The sequence below is a fragment of the Melospiza georgiana genome, chromosome 7 (genome assembly GCF_028018845.1).
Source record: "Melospiza georgiana isolate bMelGeo1 chromosome 7, bMelGeo1.pri, whole genome shotgun sequence".
Classification (NCBI taxonomy): Eukaryota; Metazoa; Chordata; class Aves; order Passeriformes; family Passerellidae; genus Melospiza; species Melospiza georgiana.
In genome coordinates this window covers 5743887-5763683 of record NC_080436.1, presented here as the reverse complement: position 1 = coordinate 5763683, position 19797 = coordinate 5743887, and the positions used below count along the sequence as shown (strand labels likewise).

General features: G+C 45.6%; 1 protein-coding gene across 1 annotated transcript in view; it reads right to left on the bottom strand.

Moving 5' to 3' along the window:
* FN1 (fibronectin 1) overlaps window positions 1-19797 on the bottom strand; it is a 53352-nt gene that overhangs the window by 18783 nt on the left and 14772 nt on the right. The window contains exons 12-25 of the mRNA XM_058027712.1: window positions 18567-18710; window positions 16669-16790; window positions 15279-15456; window positions 14976-15152; window positions 12465-12593; window positions 12259-12348; window positions 11544-11738; window positions 9947-10219; window positions 6832-7098; window positions 5163-5257; window positions 4681-4849; window positions 4337-4423; window positions 3389-3580; window positions 820-1092 (exon numbers count right to left, since the gene is read on the bottom strand). Coding sequence (XP_057883695.1) covers window positions 820-1092; window positions 3389-3580; window positions 4337-4423; window positions 4681-4849; window positions 5163-5257; window positions 6832-7098; window positions 9947-10219; window positions 11544-11738; window positions 12259-12348; window positions 12465-12593; window positions 14976-15152; window positions 15279-15456; window positions 16669-16790; window positions 18567-18710 — 2391 coding nt within the window. The remainder of the gene's footprint in view (window positions 1-819; window positions 1093-3388; window positions 3581-4336; window positions 4424-4680; window positions 4850-5162; window positions 5258-6831; window positions 7099-9946; window positions 10220-11543; window positions 11739-12258; window positions 12349-12464; window positions 12594-14975; window positions 15153-15278; window positions 15457-16668; window positions 16791-18566; window positions 18711-19797) is intronic.

The window sequence follows — 19797 nt, the reverse complement described above, 5'->3', positions numbered from 1 at the left end:
GTACCCCGTGGGGCTAATTTAAAAACAAGGTAGCAAGTTTCAAGGATGTGCTTCTAGCAGCTGGATTTTGTATTACAGATGTGGTGCCAAGAGAGGTTTAAAGTTGCCATACAGCAGCTACAGATGGAAAAGTAATCTCATCTAGAATCCATACATGCACACACAAGAGAGGAGAGGGTATATCACTAATTTCCTATGACTCTACTTCTACTCATGTCGGAGGATTTACAGCCTCAGGACTTTCAAACCCAACAGGATTTCATGCAAGAACCAGTTTCCAGCTCTCCTTCAGCTCATGCACTATAAGAAACCCTTGATGGTGTGGCATGGCTGTCACTGGCACATACTCAGGGAGTGGTGCCCATCTGCATCCTTTGGGGCATTGTGGAAAGAGTGGAGCCACCATGGAAATGGGCTGCTGGAAGCTCAAACAGCTGTCAAGGCTGGAGGGTGTCCACTGATCTGCTCTGCCCTCCAGCACTCCTATTTTGAGCAATCACAGTTTTAAAATCTGGCAAACACACAGCTCATGTTTCAGGCTCTTGATTCCAACTGGATCCTGGAAATCTGAACAGCAGAAGGTGAATGAACCTGGCAAGTCTGCAGTCATTCATGGTATTAAAATGCTTCCAATTCAAAAATGAGCAGCGCCACATCCATCCCCAGCTGCCATCTGGGGAAAAGAGCCAGCTGGGTCTGCCTGGCTTCCCTGCAGCAAGGGGCTCATTTCCTCTTTGGACAAAGCCCCAGCACCCCGACAGCCAGTGACAGCCAGTGACACCATCCACGTCACAAAACACAGAAGTTTTCAAAATTCACCCGTTTGCTGTGTCAGAGTGGTAGGGGCGCTCTCTCCACCATTAATGAGTGTGATTACACTGATGTCGTAATCAATGCCCGGCTCCAAGCCTGTCACTGTGTAGTATCCTACTGAGGAGTCCACAAAATCTTCAAAAATAGGGACACTTTCTCCTGCTGCCACTACTGTGATGCGGTACCCAATAATGGCGGAGGCGTTTAACGGGGTCCACCTCAGGCCGATGCTCGAGTCAGTTATGTCAACAAAGCTTAGGTCAGTGAGCTGGGGCACCTCTAATGAGGCAAAGAGCAAATGGGAGAGGCAGAGACACACAGAGGCAAAAGAAAGACAAGGAGAAAAAAGCAGTGTTCATCACTATTGACATCGACAGAACTCGAAGCAATTGCGGTGATATGCACAATTTCTGTTGGGGTTTGGGGGAAAAGGAAGGATTTTGGTGGGGTGGTTTTTGTTGTGTTTTTGCTTTTGTTGTTTTCAGCTTGTTTTCTTAGATTTACCAGTCTCCAGCTGCTTCCCTGGGCAGACAGAAGCTAAAACACCGATCCCCTCAGAAGCTGAAACCCCAGTTCTCTTTCGACATAAAATTTTCAAAGAGCCCAACAAGAGGCACTTAACTTCCAACAAATTAACTTCGAGCAATGATGAGCCACAAAGACCCATCGTTTTCTGACAAAAACAGAAGCAGAAAAAACACAGCCCTTTTTTCTTTCTACAGGTAAATTACAAGAGAGCAAAGTTTGCTAAAGTGCAAATAAAACAATAGCTCTGTTGATTGACCCTCTGCAACTCTTGTTTTGTTCAAATGGTCAATCTTTTATCACTGGGATCATAAAAACATCAACTCACTTGAAAAGGCTAAATCAGACCCTTGGCTGCTGAGAACCTTCACAAAGTTCCAGAGTAGATCATCCACTGTCTGAACTATTTCCACTGCACTTGGAAAAAAGCCTCAAATCCCTGCAATGGCTTGAGGATCTGGCCCAGAATTCCTCAAGGTCTACTTACCAACTAACTGCTGCAATATATGTGCTAAAAACAGATGATGTGAAACAGTAAGCAACAGAACACTCCCTTGGAAACATGGAAATGGTTAAAAATGACCTTTAGATGGTATTCATTTTGTCTGAGTGACAACATCCCCGAATTCAGAGGTTATGCCCAGCATATGATGTGCCCAAGAGCCTCACATATGTGGCTAAAATTGTTCAAAATCCCAAGTTTTAGCCCCTGAATAAGAATGCCCTTTAATGACCTTTAAGATGCTGCCTAAATTTCTGTAGGGAAAATAAGCCCAGCTGTGACTGTTTTCCCTACTGATTATTCCATTAGCAAAGGTGCTCATTTCCTGCATGTTAGGACCAGCAGAATTGGGCAGGGAATGGGGAACTTTGGGTGCATCTTTAATTGACAATGGCCAAACCTTCAGTTGCTCAAGTCAATAAATTGGTATTGACTGAAGCCACAAGATTTGGCTGTGTAACTTTATCAGGGTGATCCCGAAACCAGTGGGAACTAATGGATGCTCTCCCTCACTCAGGATCAGACATCAGTGAGTCAAAGATGCAGGACTCTGTGTCCATTCTGTTCATTACAAGTTAGTTTGAAAAGAAATTCAGGGACAGAAATATTGCTTTAATAATAGTGGTTTTGTTCTATTTTGATGTCTTTCCTGGAAAACACTTATTTTACAGAATAGATGCAAAAAAAAAAAAAAGCCAGTTTTCTGTAAAATAGTTGTTTATCCACATGGAATGCATGTACCATATCACCTTTAAGAGTTGTAAAAGCCAGACACATACATTCTTAGCTTTCCCTCACCAGAAGATGGTGAAGGGCTAAAGCTACTCCTGCATAACTATGCAGCATCACAGTATTAGTTCACCCCAGGGAGCACACAGCACTTCAGTGAAGCACAGAAATTTTAAAGCAGTGTTACAAGAGCAAGCAAACACAGTAGCTGGCATCATCTCAGAGCAGAAACAAAAACAAACAAAGCCTTCACAAAGGAAAACTAAACGCAACCATTTGGGGAAATGCATATTAATTTTGCTACTGTGGCTACAAAGTCAGTTTCTGCAGTCCCCACAGATGTCATGTGAGGTGGCACACTCCACACTGTGCCTCAAGTGCTACAGTGATGGACCTTTCCATCTTGGCTTTCCTCTCCATTGTGCTCAAGTGATCATCTGCCACCAGTGCTGCCAGAATTTCTCCTGTGCTCTTTCCCACTCATACCTCTGCTCACCTACTTCCTGCTCCCACCAGCTGTGCTCCAGATGCTGGGGCACTTCAGGGCTAAGTTAAATCCCTGCTGCTGCTGCCCAGCTCAGTGTACTGACACAGCAGATCCATGTGCTGATGACCAGCCTGTGGAGCACCACACAGGCTGCCCATCCACTGGTGTAAGAAGTTCTGTCACAGACTGGAACGTGGCTATTCTGCTTCTTGAGACTAAATGTGAAGTCTAAGCCCTCTACCAGCAGACTAACACAAGCTCTGCACTATAGAACTCTCAGGCTCAGCCATTTGAGCTTGGGCAGCTGAAATTGCTGCTCAAGCTTTGGTTACCTGGTGTGATGGTTTCTGAGATGGGCACACTCTCCTGGTCATCCTTGACAGAGTAGACACTGACGTTGTACTCTACGCCAGGGTTGAGGTTCTCAAAGGTGCAGGTGGTCTGATCTGCACCCACCACCTCCTCCAGGGTAGAGCCCTGCTGCCCATCCGTGGGAGCAGTGGTCACACGGTACCCAGTGATGCCTGAAATACAGAGGCCAGAGTCAGGAGTTTCCTATTGGATCCACTTACCTCAGTCCTCAGTGCAACAGCTGAAGCAAACATGTGATATTTTACAAGTCATTTTGCCACCCTGGGCCCAACAGGAAAGAGGCTGCTTTGTCAAGCAATCCTAACTGAGCTTCCCAGGAGTTAGCCATGCCACCCTCATGGCATTTCTGTTCCCTTTGGGACCTCAACAAACTGAAAATCTCAGGAGTTTTAAGAGGAACTTCTCTGAGGACTCTGTCAGGAAAAGATTCAGCTACCAACAGAGGTTTTTGAAAACTTTTAATCCACTTTTTATGGGAGTCAATTGTGCAGCTCTCATCAGATATTGTGGGAGAAGAGTTCATTCTGAACATTGTCAGAACTTTCACTTTCCATTTATCACTTCCACAAATCTTTGTGGTCCATTCTGCTTTCCTTCCCTCAGATTGTTTTTCAGCCACTGGAGATACTTGAAGAAACCCTTCAAATCCTTAAAACAGCTGAAATATTCTAACACATTCGTGCTCCAAATCAGCATTTTATACAGAATGTAAACCATTAAGAGTCCTACAGCAAGTTATAGTTAGCTGCAAATTATATCCTTAAATATACCTAGAAATAGGTACATTTTTCTTTAAATTAAAATCAGCAGGTGACTTCCCACCAAACTGCAAGGCACCACAGAAGAAGTGTTAGCTAGCATTCTGCTCCAAGAGGAGGTTTGAGCAGAGAGTGAGTTCACAAGGTTACCTGGAGATGTGCTTCTCTCCCAAGACACAATCAGGATGCCAGTGTCAGGATTGGACCTCAGGCGCAGTCTGGTCGGTGGAGCCAATGCTGCAAGTGTTCAGACAAATGGGTCACTGATGGCACTGAGAGCCATCCTGGCTGCCTCAGCACCCCACTCCCCACAATATCCTCAACCTCTGGAATTAGCCAGAAATACCCCCCTGAAGCTGTGACCCTGCATTGCATGAGCCAGTGCTGCTGCCACTGAAAAACCAGCCCACGACAGGATGGAAAGACCAGAACTGCCTCCCAGAAGGCAGTGAGGAGTGGAAAAGGGAATGATGGAGGAAGAGCAGGTGCCATACGTGTAGTGACTCTCCTGATGATGGGGGTCTCTCTCTCCTGGCCATCCATCAGCACTGTCAGGCTGTAGGTGTACTCCACGCCGGGGGTGAGCCCGGAGATGACGATGCTGCCGGAGTCGGAGATCACCTCGCGCGGAGCCTCCCCGCCCTGGCTCGGCCGCACTCCCAGCTGCAGGGCACAGGGGTTTGTGCTTTTCAGTCACAAGCTGTCAGCCCCTGACTGACCACCCAGCAGCACCACCAGGGCTGAACTCCAGCTGTTAGCCCTGTAACTCGTGCTCTAGATGTCCCACTTGAGCTGAAACCCCATGTCTGCACTGACCTCTGTCACCTAAACCTGCTCCCTGTGAGCAACAGGCCCTCTGCACCTCTCCCCTTTGTGCTGCCATCTTCACCACAGTCCATAGGAAATGGCTTCAATCTGCCCTCCCCACCACAGTGAAGCAAGAGGAAAAGCCAACACAAGACTTATCATCTCCTACCTTGAAACCAATCCTTGGGGCAGGTGTCCAGGTGATGACAATAGAGGTCTCAGTCACTTCTGTGTTAAAAGGAGGAACAGAGCCAGCAGGCTGATCTGTGGAGTGAATTGGCCAGAGTTCAAGTCTACCTGATGGGAGGGCTCCAAACAGTTTGAAAACCTGACCTACAGCAGCACAAATAGCTTGAGGTATGAAATGAGTGCTGAACTAGATCACTAGATCCCAAATCCAGTGATTTGGGAGAGGTCTGACAGATGATTTTTGTCTGCTGCTGGGCTTGACAGACACAGTATGCAAGTGGTCTAATCACAGCCAGAGCTTTTATTCCTGAGGCAAACAAAAATACTCAAGTGGATGCATGATCCTTTATGCATCCAGCTCCAAGAATTTTGGGAATCCTGTTTTTTGGCATGATATCTAAAGTGTTCCTCAAAACCCACTTTTTTTTTTTTTTTGATTCACCCACCATATGCCTTCCAATCAGAAGAACAGCACACCCCTGTCTGTCATCCAGCTGTCCCAGCAAGGACCATCTCATCCCTCACCAACATCTTGTGAAGTCAGCAGAAAGGAGCCAACGTCAGTCTGAGGCATCTGTGGTCTCACTGACATCTGTCAGAAGCACCACACAGATGCCAAAGCCTCTGTGCATGCCAAAATCAGCCTAAATAACAACACTGAGTTTAATTCAAAATGGCCTTCATTAATGCCATTAATGAAGAGGCCTGGTTAATCAAATCTACAGTCTCAAACTGGACTGGGTTCATTCAGACAAGCCAGAATATATTAAATCTAAGATATCAAATCACATTCTACTTGAGGAATATTTATAGATAGGACTGTCAGCAAAAAGCACCTTGCCAATGTCAACAATGGTACTCTGATTGAAAGTTTGAGCCCTTATTTTAGTTTCACATTGTTCTAAAAGAAACCACATTCTCTTTTCAAAAGAGGATGTGGTTCTGGGCTTGGGTGGCTTTGACTTTTGCTAGTTTGTGTGATGGCATCATCATTATTTAAATACTGGATCTATTTGCTCTTTTTAGAAGTGTGTGGGGGTTGTTACAGTACTCCCTTTCCTTCCAAAATCTGCTTAATATTTCTTCCAAACCAGCATCACAAAGAGAGATGACTGAAATGCAAAAAAAAAAAACCCAAAAAAACCCCATAGAATACAATGTTTGTGTCAGTTTGGGTAACTGCAGTTGAGCTGCCTTAGATGGTATGGCTGAGCTTGAGAAATGACTGCTTTCAGCTTTATGTAAGTACCAGACTAATCATTCCTTGCCCATTTTAAAGGGATTTGTATTCTTTCCTTCATTTGTCATGCCAAAACCAAGCAATTAGGAAGATCAAGTAAAATTAAATTTCTCTGACATCCAGCTAAGCAAAAAGTGAGGTACCAGTAGTAAAGTTCGCCCTCTTGTTTTTAATCATCAGGAAAAGCTGAAATGTATTTTACTAAAAGCTTTTTTATGCAAATAGCTCCTTTTTCCTGCCAACGAGTTCAGAAAGAACAACAAGGAGCATTTCCCAAGCTGTTCTGCTGCTGGAATGCTACTTCAAAAGGCTGCCCCTGTAAATCAACTCACAATAGGCACTTTCAGCACAAGTTCTGAAGAAGGCCAGGGTATAAAAGGGGGATGTGACGCGTGTGTGCCTCACTCACAAGTGGTGAAGACGCCGGTCTCTCTGTTGCTCTGCTGGTCACCCTTCACGGCCACCAGGTACACGGTGTACTCGGTGCCAGGCTGCAGGTTCCTCAGGAGGTACTTGGTGGCAGAGGGCCCCACGTTGTAGGTGCGGGGCTGCCCTCCCCTGGTGGGCCCTGCTGTCAGCCTGTAGCCCGTGATGACGGCGCGGGGCCGCGTCCAGAGCACCAGCACCGAGTGCTCCGTGGTGTTGAGGAACCGCAGGTTGGTGGGGGCGTCGAGCTCTGGGGAGGAAAAGCAGAGCACCCATCAGCTTCACAGCTGAACCCCCACCTCACCCCCACCTCCAAACCATGGCCTGGATTTCTGATGGGTTGTGTGTGGGAGGAGAGAAGGTGGGACTTGCGAGAGAGCTGGGAAGTTATTTCACTTCTGCATCCACGCCTCAGTGCCATCCATTAATACACTGAGACAGGCAGACCTGAGTGCTCCAGGCTGCACTGATTTGGGTCTCTGCCATCTCTGCATCCCATGGGGAAGGCAGTCTAAAGGTTGACCCCAACACACTCAGGAATTTCAACAGTTTCTCATGAGTGCAGAGCATTTTTTAAAAACCAGCTTGGTTTAGACTTGTCAGTGTAAGCACGGAAAGCCAATTTTAGCCCTTTTCCATGAAAAAGATTTATTCTTTTAAATCCTTGCCCAGTCCTCTCAAAATCCCTTCCCAAAATAAACCAGACCTACTTTGTCATTTGAATGTCAAAATAAGTAGTAGTCAGCGACTTTCTGCAGAAAACCAGTTCCTAGATCTACTTAAAAATATTCACACCATGGAACCGACCATCCAACAATTCCAAGCATGCTCATCTCTGCCCTGGGACTCAGGGAACAGCTCTCACCAGGCTTCCTCCCCTTTTTATCAGTGCCCCTGAGAATCTGCTGAAGCTGATAACCCAGATAGCTCCATCAACAAGAGGCTGAGGCAGCACAGCTCCTTCACTGGAGCCACAGTGACTGGTGGAGATGTCACTGCCTTGGGCTGAGGCAAGGTGAGGCTCTGCAGAGGAATCTGCCCCCACAGCAGAGAGGGCAGCACTGGCTGCAGGAAGGAGTTCACAGTCTCCCCACCATTTCTATATTCTAACCATATATTGAACTTAAGGGCAGTGAAGTTTCATCAATGCTCTTTTTTCTCCTCCTGGAGAAGTAATATTTTGACAAAAGAATTTAATGCTTTCATCACTCTCCCAGTGATTCAGCGGGAAGATGCTTTTGTCCTTTTTGTTTTCTCCATTTTTGAGGAGGGAAGAAAAAGGAAGTGAAGTCTTCCTTCTTCCACCACTGGAAAAAACTGGGGAGAACTTGAAAAGGATGAGTGTAACCTGGCTTAAGCCCATCTCCAACCCACAGGCTGAAAGTCAACTTTATCCCTTGCTGGTACTTAGATCTGGGCTAAGTCTCATTTGACAAAGATTGTATCTTCCTAAAATGTGTAGCCTAAAGTCAGTTCCTTTCTGCACCATTTAATTTGCCAGCTCTATTAGGCTTCTATCACTTCCTCTCCCCATGGCAGAGGGAAAAGGGGAAGATTAAAAAGCCACACGCACACTCAGAGTTTATTTGTAGACTGATTTTTAACGGAAGGCCAAAAAGAGAATCACATTTACACCGTGGGAAGAGACTTTTGCTGCAGGGTTTTCCTTGGGAACCCTGAATGATTTCTGTTTCCCAGGACTTTCGATTACAGGATGCAATTTATGTGAATAGTTTCTGCAATGTGGTTTAGGCCAAGCAGTTAAGCAGATGATCACAGCCTATGGAAAATGATTCCAGACATTTGTGACTGTGCTGTCTGAATTAAATGTCTATACTCCAATGTACACCTCTCTGTGCAGTGTCAGAGGAACCCTACACCTAGCCCAGGCTCCTCAAAACAACCACAGAAAATTACAGATCTGGCTGGGAACTGAGCCCCTCTTGTTCTAAATGCTTCCAAGAGGGCTCAGATTCCTAAGTCGCATCCTTGCTTTTGAAAGCCTCGCTTGAAAGAGGAGGGAGGGTGCTCACACCATCTGTGCTGGGCTCAAATTAGACACCTGTGGCAAAGGATGGACATAAGGATCCCATTCTCCTGCACAGCCAAGGGACAGGCACTATTCACTGCTCATAACTTTATGGATGGAAGTAAGGATATTCCTCAAACAGCATGGCTATATTCACAGATTATCCCATTTCCTTTCCTTCCCTCTCATATTACAAAGAGCCAGGCTGGGTTCTCAGAAGTTACTCTTATTTACTGAAAAGTAGCAGAAGAGCAGCAGATGCACATGGCTGAATTTTGTCCCTTTGGATAGTGACCCATCACAAATACCCACTCACCCTTCAATTGCCTAATAAACAGGACCTGATCAAACAAACTATCTCCATGTTCTGTCTGATCTGCTCCTCTTGGGCCAAAAACAGAGATAACCACCCAGATAAAATTCCTACTCTTCCGTCTGAAACCTACATCTTGCCCAGCCACTGCTCCAAAGCAAAAAACAGTGCCTGACAAAATGCATTTCACCTCACACTAGTGAGGAGCTGCACTGCCTCTAGATCATTAGCAATCAGATGCTGAGGGATCCTCCATGAGCCTTCCTTGCATGTGCAGGCACAACAGCTACTGCTGCCAGGGGAGCCAGATAGGTATGGAGCTGTCAGAAGGGAGATGGGGATTTTCAGAGGAACCTCAGCAAGGCTTTTAAGTCGTACTGAAATCTGCCCTAAGGTACCAGCAAAAGAAAGAAAAAATTATAAAAGTCACAGGCTGTGATCTGTGCTGTAAAAGAACTGCAGGGTCCATCAATTCTCAGCCAGTAATAAAAAAGTTGAATTCCAGCCATATGAAATTGTTTTAAAGTGCCATGAGACTTGAACTCCCATTGGAAAGCCCTGAAGGAGGATAAATCTGCTGAAGAGATCATTGTTAGAATGAATGAATTCCCAGCCCTGTCATCCTACTGATGGGATACCTCCTGGGCTAGAACTGCTGCACTTCAAGTGCTCTGTTTATACATTTCTCCAAGTGACAGAAAAATCCACGCTTCAAAAGGCTGAAAAAAAGCACAGAGGAAGGACAAAGACACTTACTGGTGGTTTGCTCCCCAGTCAAAGGTTTGCTCTCCCTGCCCTGGTTCACAGCAAAGATCTTGAAGAGGTAGGTTGTTCCTGGGATCAGGTCAATGACTTCAGCAAAGGCACTCCTGGTGATGGGCAGCCTCTGGCCGTGCTGGCCGGGGCGGTTCACGGGGATCACCTCCACCCGGTAGCCGGACACTTGGCTCTGGGGAGGGGTCCACATGATGGTGATCTTGATGTCAGAAACCTCCACAAACTGCAGGTCTCTGGGGGAAGGCACTTCATCTGAAAGCACAGGGGTACAACAGTTGCCAGAGGCAGTCCTTAGCAGGAGGAGGAGTTATTGGTTTCCATGGAAGGAAAAAAAAGTGAATTTTCCTTGAATGATGGCTAGCCCAAGACTACTTACCAAATTAAAAAAATCAGGGTAACCTCACTGTAAACATGCCTACACACATTCCCAGACAATATTCAAGCAGACTGCAATTCTAAACATCATTATCTACTTTAAAGTATACTCTGTCTTCAGAAGGTATCTTGCTGTGACAGAAAGAACTGAAAGACCAGATGTGATATGCTACAGAACTTCAAGTATATGCATAACCAAAGCCTGAGGGGAAATAAAAGTACTCCAGGGGCTGGAAACAGTAACCTCCTTCTAAAATTAAAAGAGAGGGTTTTCAAAACCCACAGCATGTTCTGAATGTCTGTGATTAACTTGAAATCCACCTTTTATAATTAAACAAGTACAGGGGCTGATCTGGCCTTACTGCAGTCAAATGCAAAATGCAGTTCCCTCAGTGCTGGGCCACAGTACTGCACCCTTGAATTCCTGTGTTTAAATTAAGTTTCTTGAGACTAGGACTGATACTGTTCTAAGGTTAACCAGTGCACATTTTTGGAAGATGCAGAGGCCAAACCATAAAATCATTGAGCTGAGTTCATTCCTGGTAAATTCCCATTTGCAAACACGTGCTTGCAACTTGCAGGACCATGAAATTCCACTGCTTACCACATCAAATCCCAATTCTTTCACTATCCCTTCTTTTGGTTTGGTTATTCAGTCCAACTGGATACTTAAAGAACCCTGAAACCAGAAGTTTTTTAAATACTGAGTGCCTCAAGTTTAGATCCTATGGTGTTGCTTTGGCACATCAGTCAATGCTGAGCAATCTCCCATCCCCACTGATTGCAAAGGAAAATAATGGGTAGGACTGGAAGGGAGAGGTAAAAGTCAGGTGAACAGTTTGAACATTGTGTTGTGGTGTGTGATACATAACCTTGAACATCTGTGAGCCAAGTGCTGGGTCAAAATAATACACCAGGCACTTCAGAGGATTTCTTAGCAGAATCCCCCTAAGAAGATTTGGGAAATTGATTTCTGTTCTGAAGACAGTGCAAGACCTGCCTGCAATCCAGTCCCTGGGAATTACACCCTCTTAATGCAGAGTGGTGTTTTAATTGTGTCAATAAGTATGATTTTACTAGAGAACTTCAATACCAGTGAAACTTAAATTCAAGCCCACAAAACCATCACTGAGTTCATTTAAGCACTCCCTTAGCTAGCAACAGAAACCTCAGTGACTGAACCCCAGAAGATGAGCATTACCTGTGCGTGGGACCCCAGTGGTTTCCTGCTGGATGAAGACAGGAGTGCTCTCCTGGTTTTCTTCCACAGCATAGATGCTGATGTTGTACTGAACCCCTGGCATCAGGTCACTGAGTGTCACAGAGGTGGCAGTGTCAGGCAGGTTGAGCTCTGTGCTGCTGCCTTCCACAGAGGGGACGTAGACAATCCTGTAGCCTGAAGCAAGAGAAATATGTAATCCTCAGCACAAGCAGCAAGCACAAAGAATGCTAGAAATGAGGGCTGAACTGATCTCCCTCCTGAGCTTTGATAAAAATAGTCCTGAACTGCAGCAGGACCTGTGGCCTGCCTGTGCTCACGTCCCACTTACAGACCACACACCCACACCACCTTCCAAAGCACAGTCTGACCTGGGTTAGGATCTCTCTGAGGTCTGACATGTGGCTTTAGGCCTGCACTGTTCTCATGCTCACTATGGGATGGTCTGGATGACAGATACAAATATAAGGGCTTGTTTTTATTTAACACAAATCCAGAAGGAATTGTTTTACATCCAGCCTTGCTTGATTCAGCCACTGAAGCCAAGGAAATGCTGAACTGCCCATGTGCTTTCCAGCTGGTCTCTCTGACCAGGCAGAATTTTGCAATACCTTTGTCCCAGAGTTATATTTTCCTTTTCACCTACATTTTAGGTTCTATCAATAATGCAGAATAAATGCACTCCAACAGGACAAACCTGTGATTGGAGCCTGTGGTCTGCTCCAGCTGATGACAATGGATGTGTCATCCACACTTTCCACTGTGTGCTCAGGTGGCGCATCAGGAGCTGTTTAAGACAATAAACACAGGAGGACAGCAAGTGTGAGATGAGAGGTAACAAAAATATCTTCAGCAAACAGTAACAGCACCTCTCAAAGTGCAGCTACAGCCACCAAAACATACCTGTAGTCTGTGAAGTAGACAGGATGAGATTCTGCTCTCCCTCCTCAGAGATCTGGTAGACATTAACAATATACTTGCGACCAGGAAGCAAGTCAGGGATGTTGACAGAAGTGGCTGTGCTTGGAAGATCTGAGGAAGGCAGGAGAGAAAAATTTGGTTTAGCAACTCCATCTTCTTGCTTTCTCTCCAAATTAAATAATTGAGAAGCCTGTTCTAATCTAGGTTGAAGCAGAGTCTTCCTGCAATAAAACAACAGTTTCTCTGCACTGTGGTTGGTTCACCTCAGAAGAGTTGTGTGGAGAGTTTGGAGCAGCAACCAAAGGTATTGCAGGGCAGCTTGAGCAGCAGCCCCCTGCACACTGTAGCCATTTCAGCTGAACACTCATTTCATACCCTCACTGTTGAACTTTCAGTACAGAAATATATGGAAAAACTTTCACATGAGTAGGTTATGTGGAAACACTGACTCATGAGTGAGAAGAATGACATTATGAGGGCTGGTGAACTTCTTTCCCTTCTCCCAGATGTTCACCTACGTGCCAGATGTAGAAAACTCCCCAAGAAGCAGCTCCTTGCTGACCAGACTGAAGCCATGCATCTTGGGGGAAAACTAGGAATTGCCTTTCAGTCTGCCTGTAAACCTCTGTCTGTAGACAATGAGCTCAGGAGCTGCTTCACAGCTCAGCTGTCTGGGCAGAAAGAAAGGTGGTGACAGTGCTGGCAGTCCCCACAAGTGCCACCACTGCTCAGTGCCCAAGCCTGTGAGTTCAGGGGAGCAACAGTCCAGGGAGAATTATTAGGTCAGGAGATTGCTGTTCTTTTTGTCATGTTCTACCACACTCATGTCCCAGTAACTATTATAACTTCAAATGCTTGAGGTGAGATATTGCTATTACCACTGTTAGGACAGGAAACTAGGAAAAAAGTTCAAATGAAATTACATGTAGTGGTGCCATGGGCTCTACAGAAAATTATAGAAAACCAGTTTCAATTCCTGTGTCTGAGTCCAGTGCCTTTAACCAGCTTCTCAGCTCAGCTAAACTGCCATATTATCAAAGATGAGGAAGATTTGATCCAAACAAAACAACTGACAGAGCAGTCAAGATATGATGAGATATCCATGAGATAAGCGCCAAGAGAAGGCATTTGGGAAAGAGTTCTCTCTGTCCATTCTGATGGAAGGACAAAGGTATGCCAAAGGAAACCAGCTGAGAGGCAGGTTCAGAAACAGATTTGGTTCTTGTCTCATCTGCATTGCTGCTCATTTCAGGATGCTGTGGAAGCCAGTAACTTTACATGATTGTAAAATGAAAAAAAAAAAAAACACTGAGCAAAGAAAATGGAGCAAAGATTCATGGAGATGAAAAGAATAATTATATCTACTCAGAGTTATTAACCATACACCTCTCCTGGCTCAGGCAGTTTTCCTCTGCAGAATTCTGGGACAACATTCTGAGGGGATATTGCTATTTACTTGCCTTGCTCTCTTACTGCTATTAATGGAGAAAAGACAAAGAACTGAGCTTTTAATCCAAGCTGCTCCTGCCACTCTCACATCCTAACTGAATCCTACTGAAAGACGGGGAGGTGCTCACTGTGATGCTCACACCAGCTCTACTGAGTGCCACAGAGCAGTGATGCCCTGATTGTGAGCAGGGCTTTGCCCTGGCACACACAGCACCGCCTCACCAAGGTACTGGGGCTCATCCCCTGGCTTTGCCCTGGCACACACAGCACTGTCTCACCAAGGTACTGGGGCTCATCCCCCTGGTTTGCCCTGGCACACACAGCATTGCCTCACCAAGGTACTGGGGCTCACCACCCTGCTTTGCCCTGGCACACACAGCATTGCCTCACCAAGGTACTGGGGCTCGTCACCCTGCTTTGCCCTGGCACACACAGCACTGTCTCACCAAGGTACTGGGGCTCATCCCCCTGGTTTGCCCTGGCACACACAGCATTGCCTCACCAAGGTACTGGGGCTCACCACCCTGCTTTGCCCTGGCACACACAGCATTGCCTCACCAAGGTACTGGGGCTCGTCACCCTGCTTTGCCCTGGCACACACAGCACTGTCTCACCAAGGTACTGGGGCTCATCCCCCTGGTTTGCCCTGGCACACCCAGCACTGTCTCACCAAGGCACTGGGGCTCACCACCCTGCTTTTCCCTGGCACACACAGCATTGTCTCACCAAGGCACTGGGGCTCATCCCCCTGCTTTGCCCTGGCACACACAGCACTGTCTCACCAAGGTACTGGGGCTCATCCCCCTGCTTTGCCCTGGCACACACAGCACTGTCTCACCAAGGTACTGGGGCTCATCCCCCTGCTTTGCCCTGGCACACACAGCACTGTCTCACCAAGGTACTGGGGCTCATCACCCTGCTTTGCCCTGGCACACACAGCATTGTCTCATCACCCTGCTTTGCCCTGGGACACACAGCACTGTCTCACCAAGGTACTGGGGCTCATCACCCTGCTTTGCCCTGGCACACACAGCACTGTCTCACCAAGGTACTGGGGCTCGTCACCCTCCTCGCTCAGCTCGTACTCAACGCGGAATCCAGAAACGGTGTCAGAAGCAGAAACCCAGGAGACAACAAAGCTGTTGGATGTGATTTCAGTGACCGATTCTGAAGTAGCAACCACGGGAGGAAGAAGAGTTGTCTCTCCTGAAACAGTGTTGCCTATCAGAGAGAGCAGAGAGAGGCTGCATTAAGCATCACTACAATTCTGTGTTGAGTGGGATGCACAAAGCAAGGAGGTGGGTGAAGGAGATGAGGTTTCCCTGGATGTCCCCCTGCCCGGCTCACTTGTCACTGCTGTGGTGCTGGTTGTGGTGAAATCGAAGCGGGTGACTTCCTTGTGGCCATACTGCTGCACACTGATGAGCTGTCCCTCATAAATCACACCAGGCTTCAGGCCTGAGATGGTGTAGGAGTTCCTGTGGCCAGGGATGGTGGCTTCCTTCCACTGCCTGCCTGAGTTTTTCTGCAAGAAAAAGGACACTCAGACAGTGAGAGATTCCCTAGGCTGCAAGCAGGGCAATCGAGTGACCTAACCTGCTATGTGGCCACTGCTCCCTGTAATATTCAAACACAAGTGTGACTTGAATGGCTTTAGTGCACAGACAGAAGCAAGTCAAAGGAGATGAGAAAAATATGCCAAGAAGCAGGACCAATGGCATTGAGTTATTAGGTTTTACAGGGTTAAACTAAAAACAACCTAGCTGTGAACTTCACCCTTTAAAAGGAGCATTATTTGTTATAAATTCAACTCATTCCTTCACCAAAAGCACAGTAAGGCATGAAGTACTGGCTGGAAAAGATACTTTTGAAGCCTGTTCATAATAACACTCCAAAGCCATCATCTGAAAACAATATACAGAGAGGTTCTTCCCTTCTACCCTGTGTTTGAACTCCATGGGAAGCTTTAAAATAATGCTCCATCCTCTGAGGTTTGTACTCCAGTGCTTTAAAGTCCATTTCATTCAGGCCTTCATCCAAAATACACTGAAATCAGTAAAATATTTGAGTGCCTCCAATGGATTTGGATCTGGGCCTTTATTGTTCTCTTAATAACAGGCAGCATTGAGGTACTAATGTTCTTAATCATTAAGTGGTCTTTTGTGAAGCTGTACTCAGGGGAGCTGGAACTCAGCTCATCTGTGCTGGTTAAACCAAATCATTCCTCACAGAGGAGCCAGCCAACAAGCTGTGGTTAACCAGTTTTGGTTTAGACTTTGGAGAAGATGGGCGTGACTGTTTATTTAATCCTACACAAGCTGTTTATGACTTCATATCCTAATCATTTTTACCTCCACATTAACAGAATAAAAATGGATCCCAGTAGTTTCTGCATATGCACATGTTACTAAAGCAGCATTTCTTTGGATGAAGAAGCTTCCACAAGGATTTGCATTCCTAAGGATATAAACTTGCCTGCTTGCTGTACTAGTGCTTTGTTTAATAGAATATTTTATGAACACAGCAACCAGTGAAGTTTGGGCAAGAAAACATGAAGTGTTTATACAGCACTGGCTCTCCCCTTGATGCTCAAGAGTAGCTGTTGACCTCAAGAGGCCAAAGACACTGAATAAGCAACTCAAGTTTGCAGAAGTTGTGTCAGCCACTTCTTTCAGACACCAGGAAAAGCCAAATAAAGGACTCTTGAGGAACAAATGATGACACATGTGGCACTCACGGGTCTCCAGCGCAGGATGTACTGGGTGATGTGAGACCGTTCAGGAGCGTTCCACTGGATGGGGTGGGAGTTTGGCTGATTGGTGCTCTCTGTGATGATCACCTGAACAGGTCCTGTTGAGCCTGAAAAAAAAAAAAAAAGAGTTGCTGTTTTAACCTGCTGGGGATGTTGTGGAGTCATCAAAAAGCAAGAAAACCACATGGCTCACATAATATATACATGGGAAATCAGTTCTATTGTCTTCCTATCCTTCATTGCCACCTAGAAAACCAGTGAGTAAGAATAAATTCTGTGGGGAAGTTAATGAGCACTGCTTGGGTCCATTTCCTGTAAGCTACCAATGAAATGGAAAATGAGATAGGTCTAGTACAGAAAAACTCTGCAATACAAAGCCTTGCTTTTCAAAGAAATGGGGGGAACTTCTCAGCAAATAATTGTTTTCTTCACTGATATCTTCTGAAATGGAGCAGGGAAGCTGATAGAAACCATCTGCCAAATGCAGGTCTAATCATGCAGCATGGTGAGGGAAAATTTCTGATCTGACACTGAATACAACCTGAAAATAGACACTAATCTTCTACTATTTTACTAAATTTCTTCTTCAGTTCCTTTGAAACACTAAATTTTCTTGACTCTGTGGAGGACTCCACAGATAACGAGACTTTTCTTTTGCACACTAACTCCACCAGAAGGGTAGGTGGAAGTCCTGAGACAAAAGAGGGCCATGAACTGATGAAAATACAAGTTCTGCAGTGCTCTAATGCTTAAGACTACTGATTGCATTCAGCTAGGTCAGGCTCAGGCCTATTTCCTCCAACAAGCTCTCCAATAGAGAAGGACAGGTTTTATGACCCTATGGGTTCTCTTTTCAGAGAACCTGGGCTCACTGGGAGGTGTCACTGAACACTCAGCAGCACTGTTCTCATGTTAGTTCTCAGAAAATCCCAGCAAAGAGATCCCTGGAATCTGCAGAAAAGTGTTTAAGCCATTAAATAGCTGCACCCTCACCCCATTCCCAACATTTCTAATAATAATTTATTTGGACAACCATGTGACATATATACCTGTTCCCCATTTAACAGGATTTCTAGAAAAACAAACTTCTGCCCGCAGGCAGAAAATTTCAAAGCTCACCTAACCCCAAACCTACATTCAGAAACATCAGATCTGGTTTATTTACACATTTTCAGTCACTCTTGTGTCTAAAGCAGCCCCAAGCCTGGTCTCCAGGCTGGAGGCATGCATATTTCACATAGCTCAGGGAGATGTTTGTTTAAGCAGTCCAACAGGAGTAAATGAAGCTCAGCAAGCCTTAATACTTCATCTTATTCAGATTAAGACAGTGGCAGTTGCAACCTTGAACAGGAAAGTAGAGAAGTTCCCCTCATGTTCTGTTCAGGGAACTGAAGCTGAACAACCAACAAACAGGCATTGCCCATTCCTATAGAGTTCCTGGAATTGCCTGGACAAACAAGAGTTCAAATATTTAATGTCTTTGGGGCACTGATCAGGAAAAACATTTTGTTCCATGATGGATTTTGCTTCTGTAATGAGTGGAAAAGGAAGAACCACACATGTGAGTTTCAGGAAATATAAACTGAAGATTACACATGTGATACCACTAAATACCAAGAGGCAATGTAAGCCCAAGCTGTTGTGTGCACTGAGGGTCATTCTCTGAACTAACTCTGGCCTCAGGAATAGCTGCAAACAGCCTGAGCCCCTCTTTATCAGTCCCTGACCACTGCTTGTGTTTGACAAGGGACAGGAGAATCTGTTCTGTTTTAAGAAGAAATCAAAAGACATTAGGTACAGAAACCTCAGCAGGTGAGGAGTGGAAAGCTGGCCTTCCTCAGGTCTCACTCAGCAGGTGAGTTCATTTTCTGTTGGTTTCTTACCTGGGTAGGTCTGCAGAGGTTGGCAGTGCCACTCTCCAATCCCACGACCATAGCAGTAGCACTGGTACCTGACCCCATGCACGTACTTCTCCCAGGAGTCTCCAATCTGGTAAAAGGTCCGGGTTTCTGAGTCCTGGCACTGGTCTGGAGGCACAAGAGGGACAGTTCACACAGTGTTACTGAAACCACACTGGAATAGCTACAAAAAAGTCCCAAAAGCAAAAAAATCCCCCCTTTTTGCACAAAGAAATGCAGCACCGATGTTTATTTGCAAATAGAGGTACATAAAAATAAAGTGGCAACAGAATTGGAGTCTCAAATCAAGGCTCTTAATACAGCACTGCATGTATTAGGTTGGATATTAGGGGGCTAATTCAGCTGTGATGCATTTCTGTGGGGTGTTCCTTCCAGAAAGAATGTCATCCACTCTGGAGGTCAATCCTGCCCTTGGCCAACTGAGTTCATCTCTCATCCCAAGCTAAACCATGCTGCTCTCAAGGAGATCAAAGGCAAAAATTCCTCCTGCCTTCAGAATTCATTTAAGTTTTAATAGTCCCCAGAATGTTTTTATTTTCAGCAGAATCTTTCCAGATTTACCATTGTATAAACCAAAGGGGGACAGATCAGATCTTGAAATCAGCTAAGCTAGTGTAAATACAGCACAGTTCAGCACTTCAGCACACTTTCTGCCCTGACAACTGCATGTGTGCCTGGCTCCACAGAAATCTTCAGTGAGAACCAGCATTACGTTTGCTTGGATAAAGAAAAGCTTTGTTTAGAGACAGCCAACAAAATTAAAACTTTAACTGCACTTACACAGATAGCTGAAATCATGCCCCCACCCCTTCCTTCAAACTAGTAATTCTCTGGAGCTTTACAATCTGTGTTCCTTGAGTAAACACATAGAGATACTACCCTTAATAAAGCAGAGCTTCACAACCAGCAATTTCTAATAGGTTTTCTTGGCAATGGTTTGAAGCTCTCTTGGACTTAGTAACTGCAAACCAAACAGTCAGGTCTTATCTTACAATCAAGGTTTTCTAGGGAAGGGGGGGAGGAAGAAGACATGAAATCTCCTTCCTGCAGAGAATCATGATGGTTTTAGCTAACCTCCAGAGCACTATTAACACGTGTTCTCATCCTGAGCTCTCTCTTTGCTAGAACAAAGGGCAGCCAAAAAATCAATTCAGTCCAAGGTAAGTTAATATATGCTGGTGTTCCTTCCTCAGTT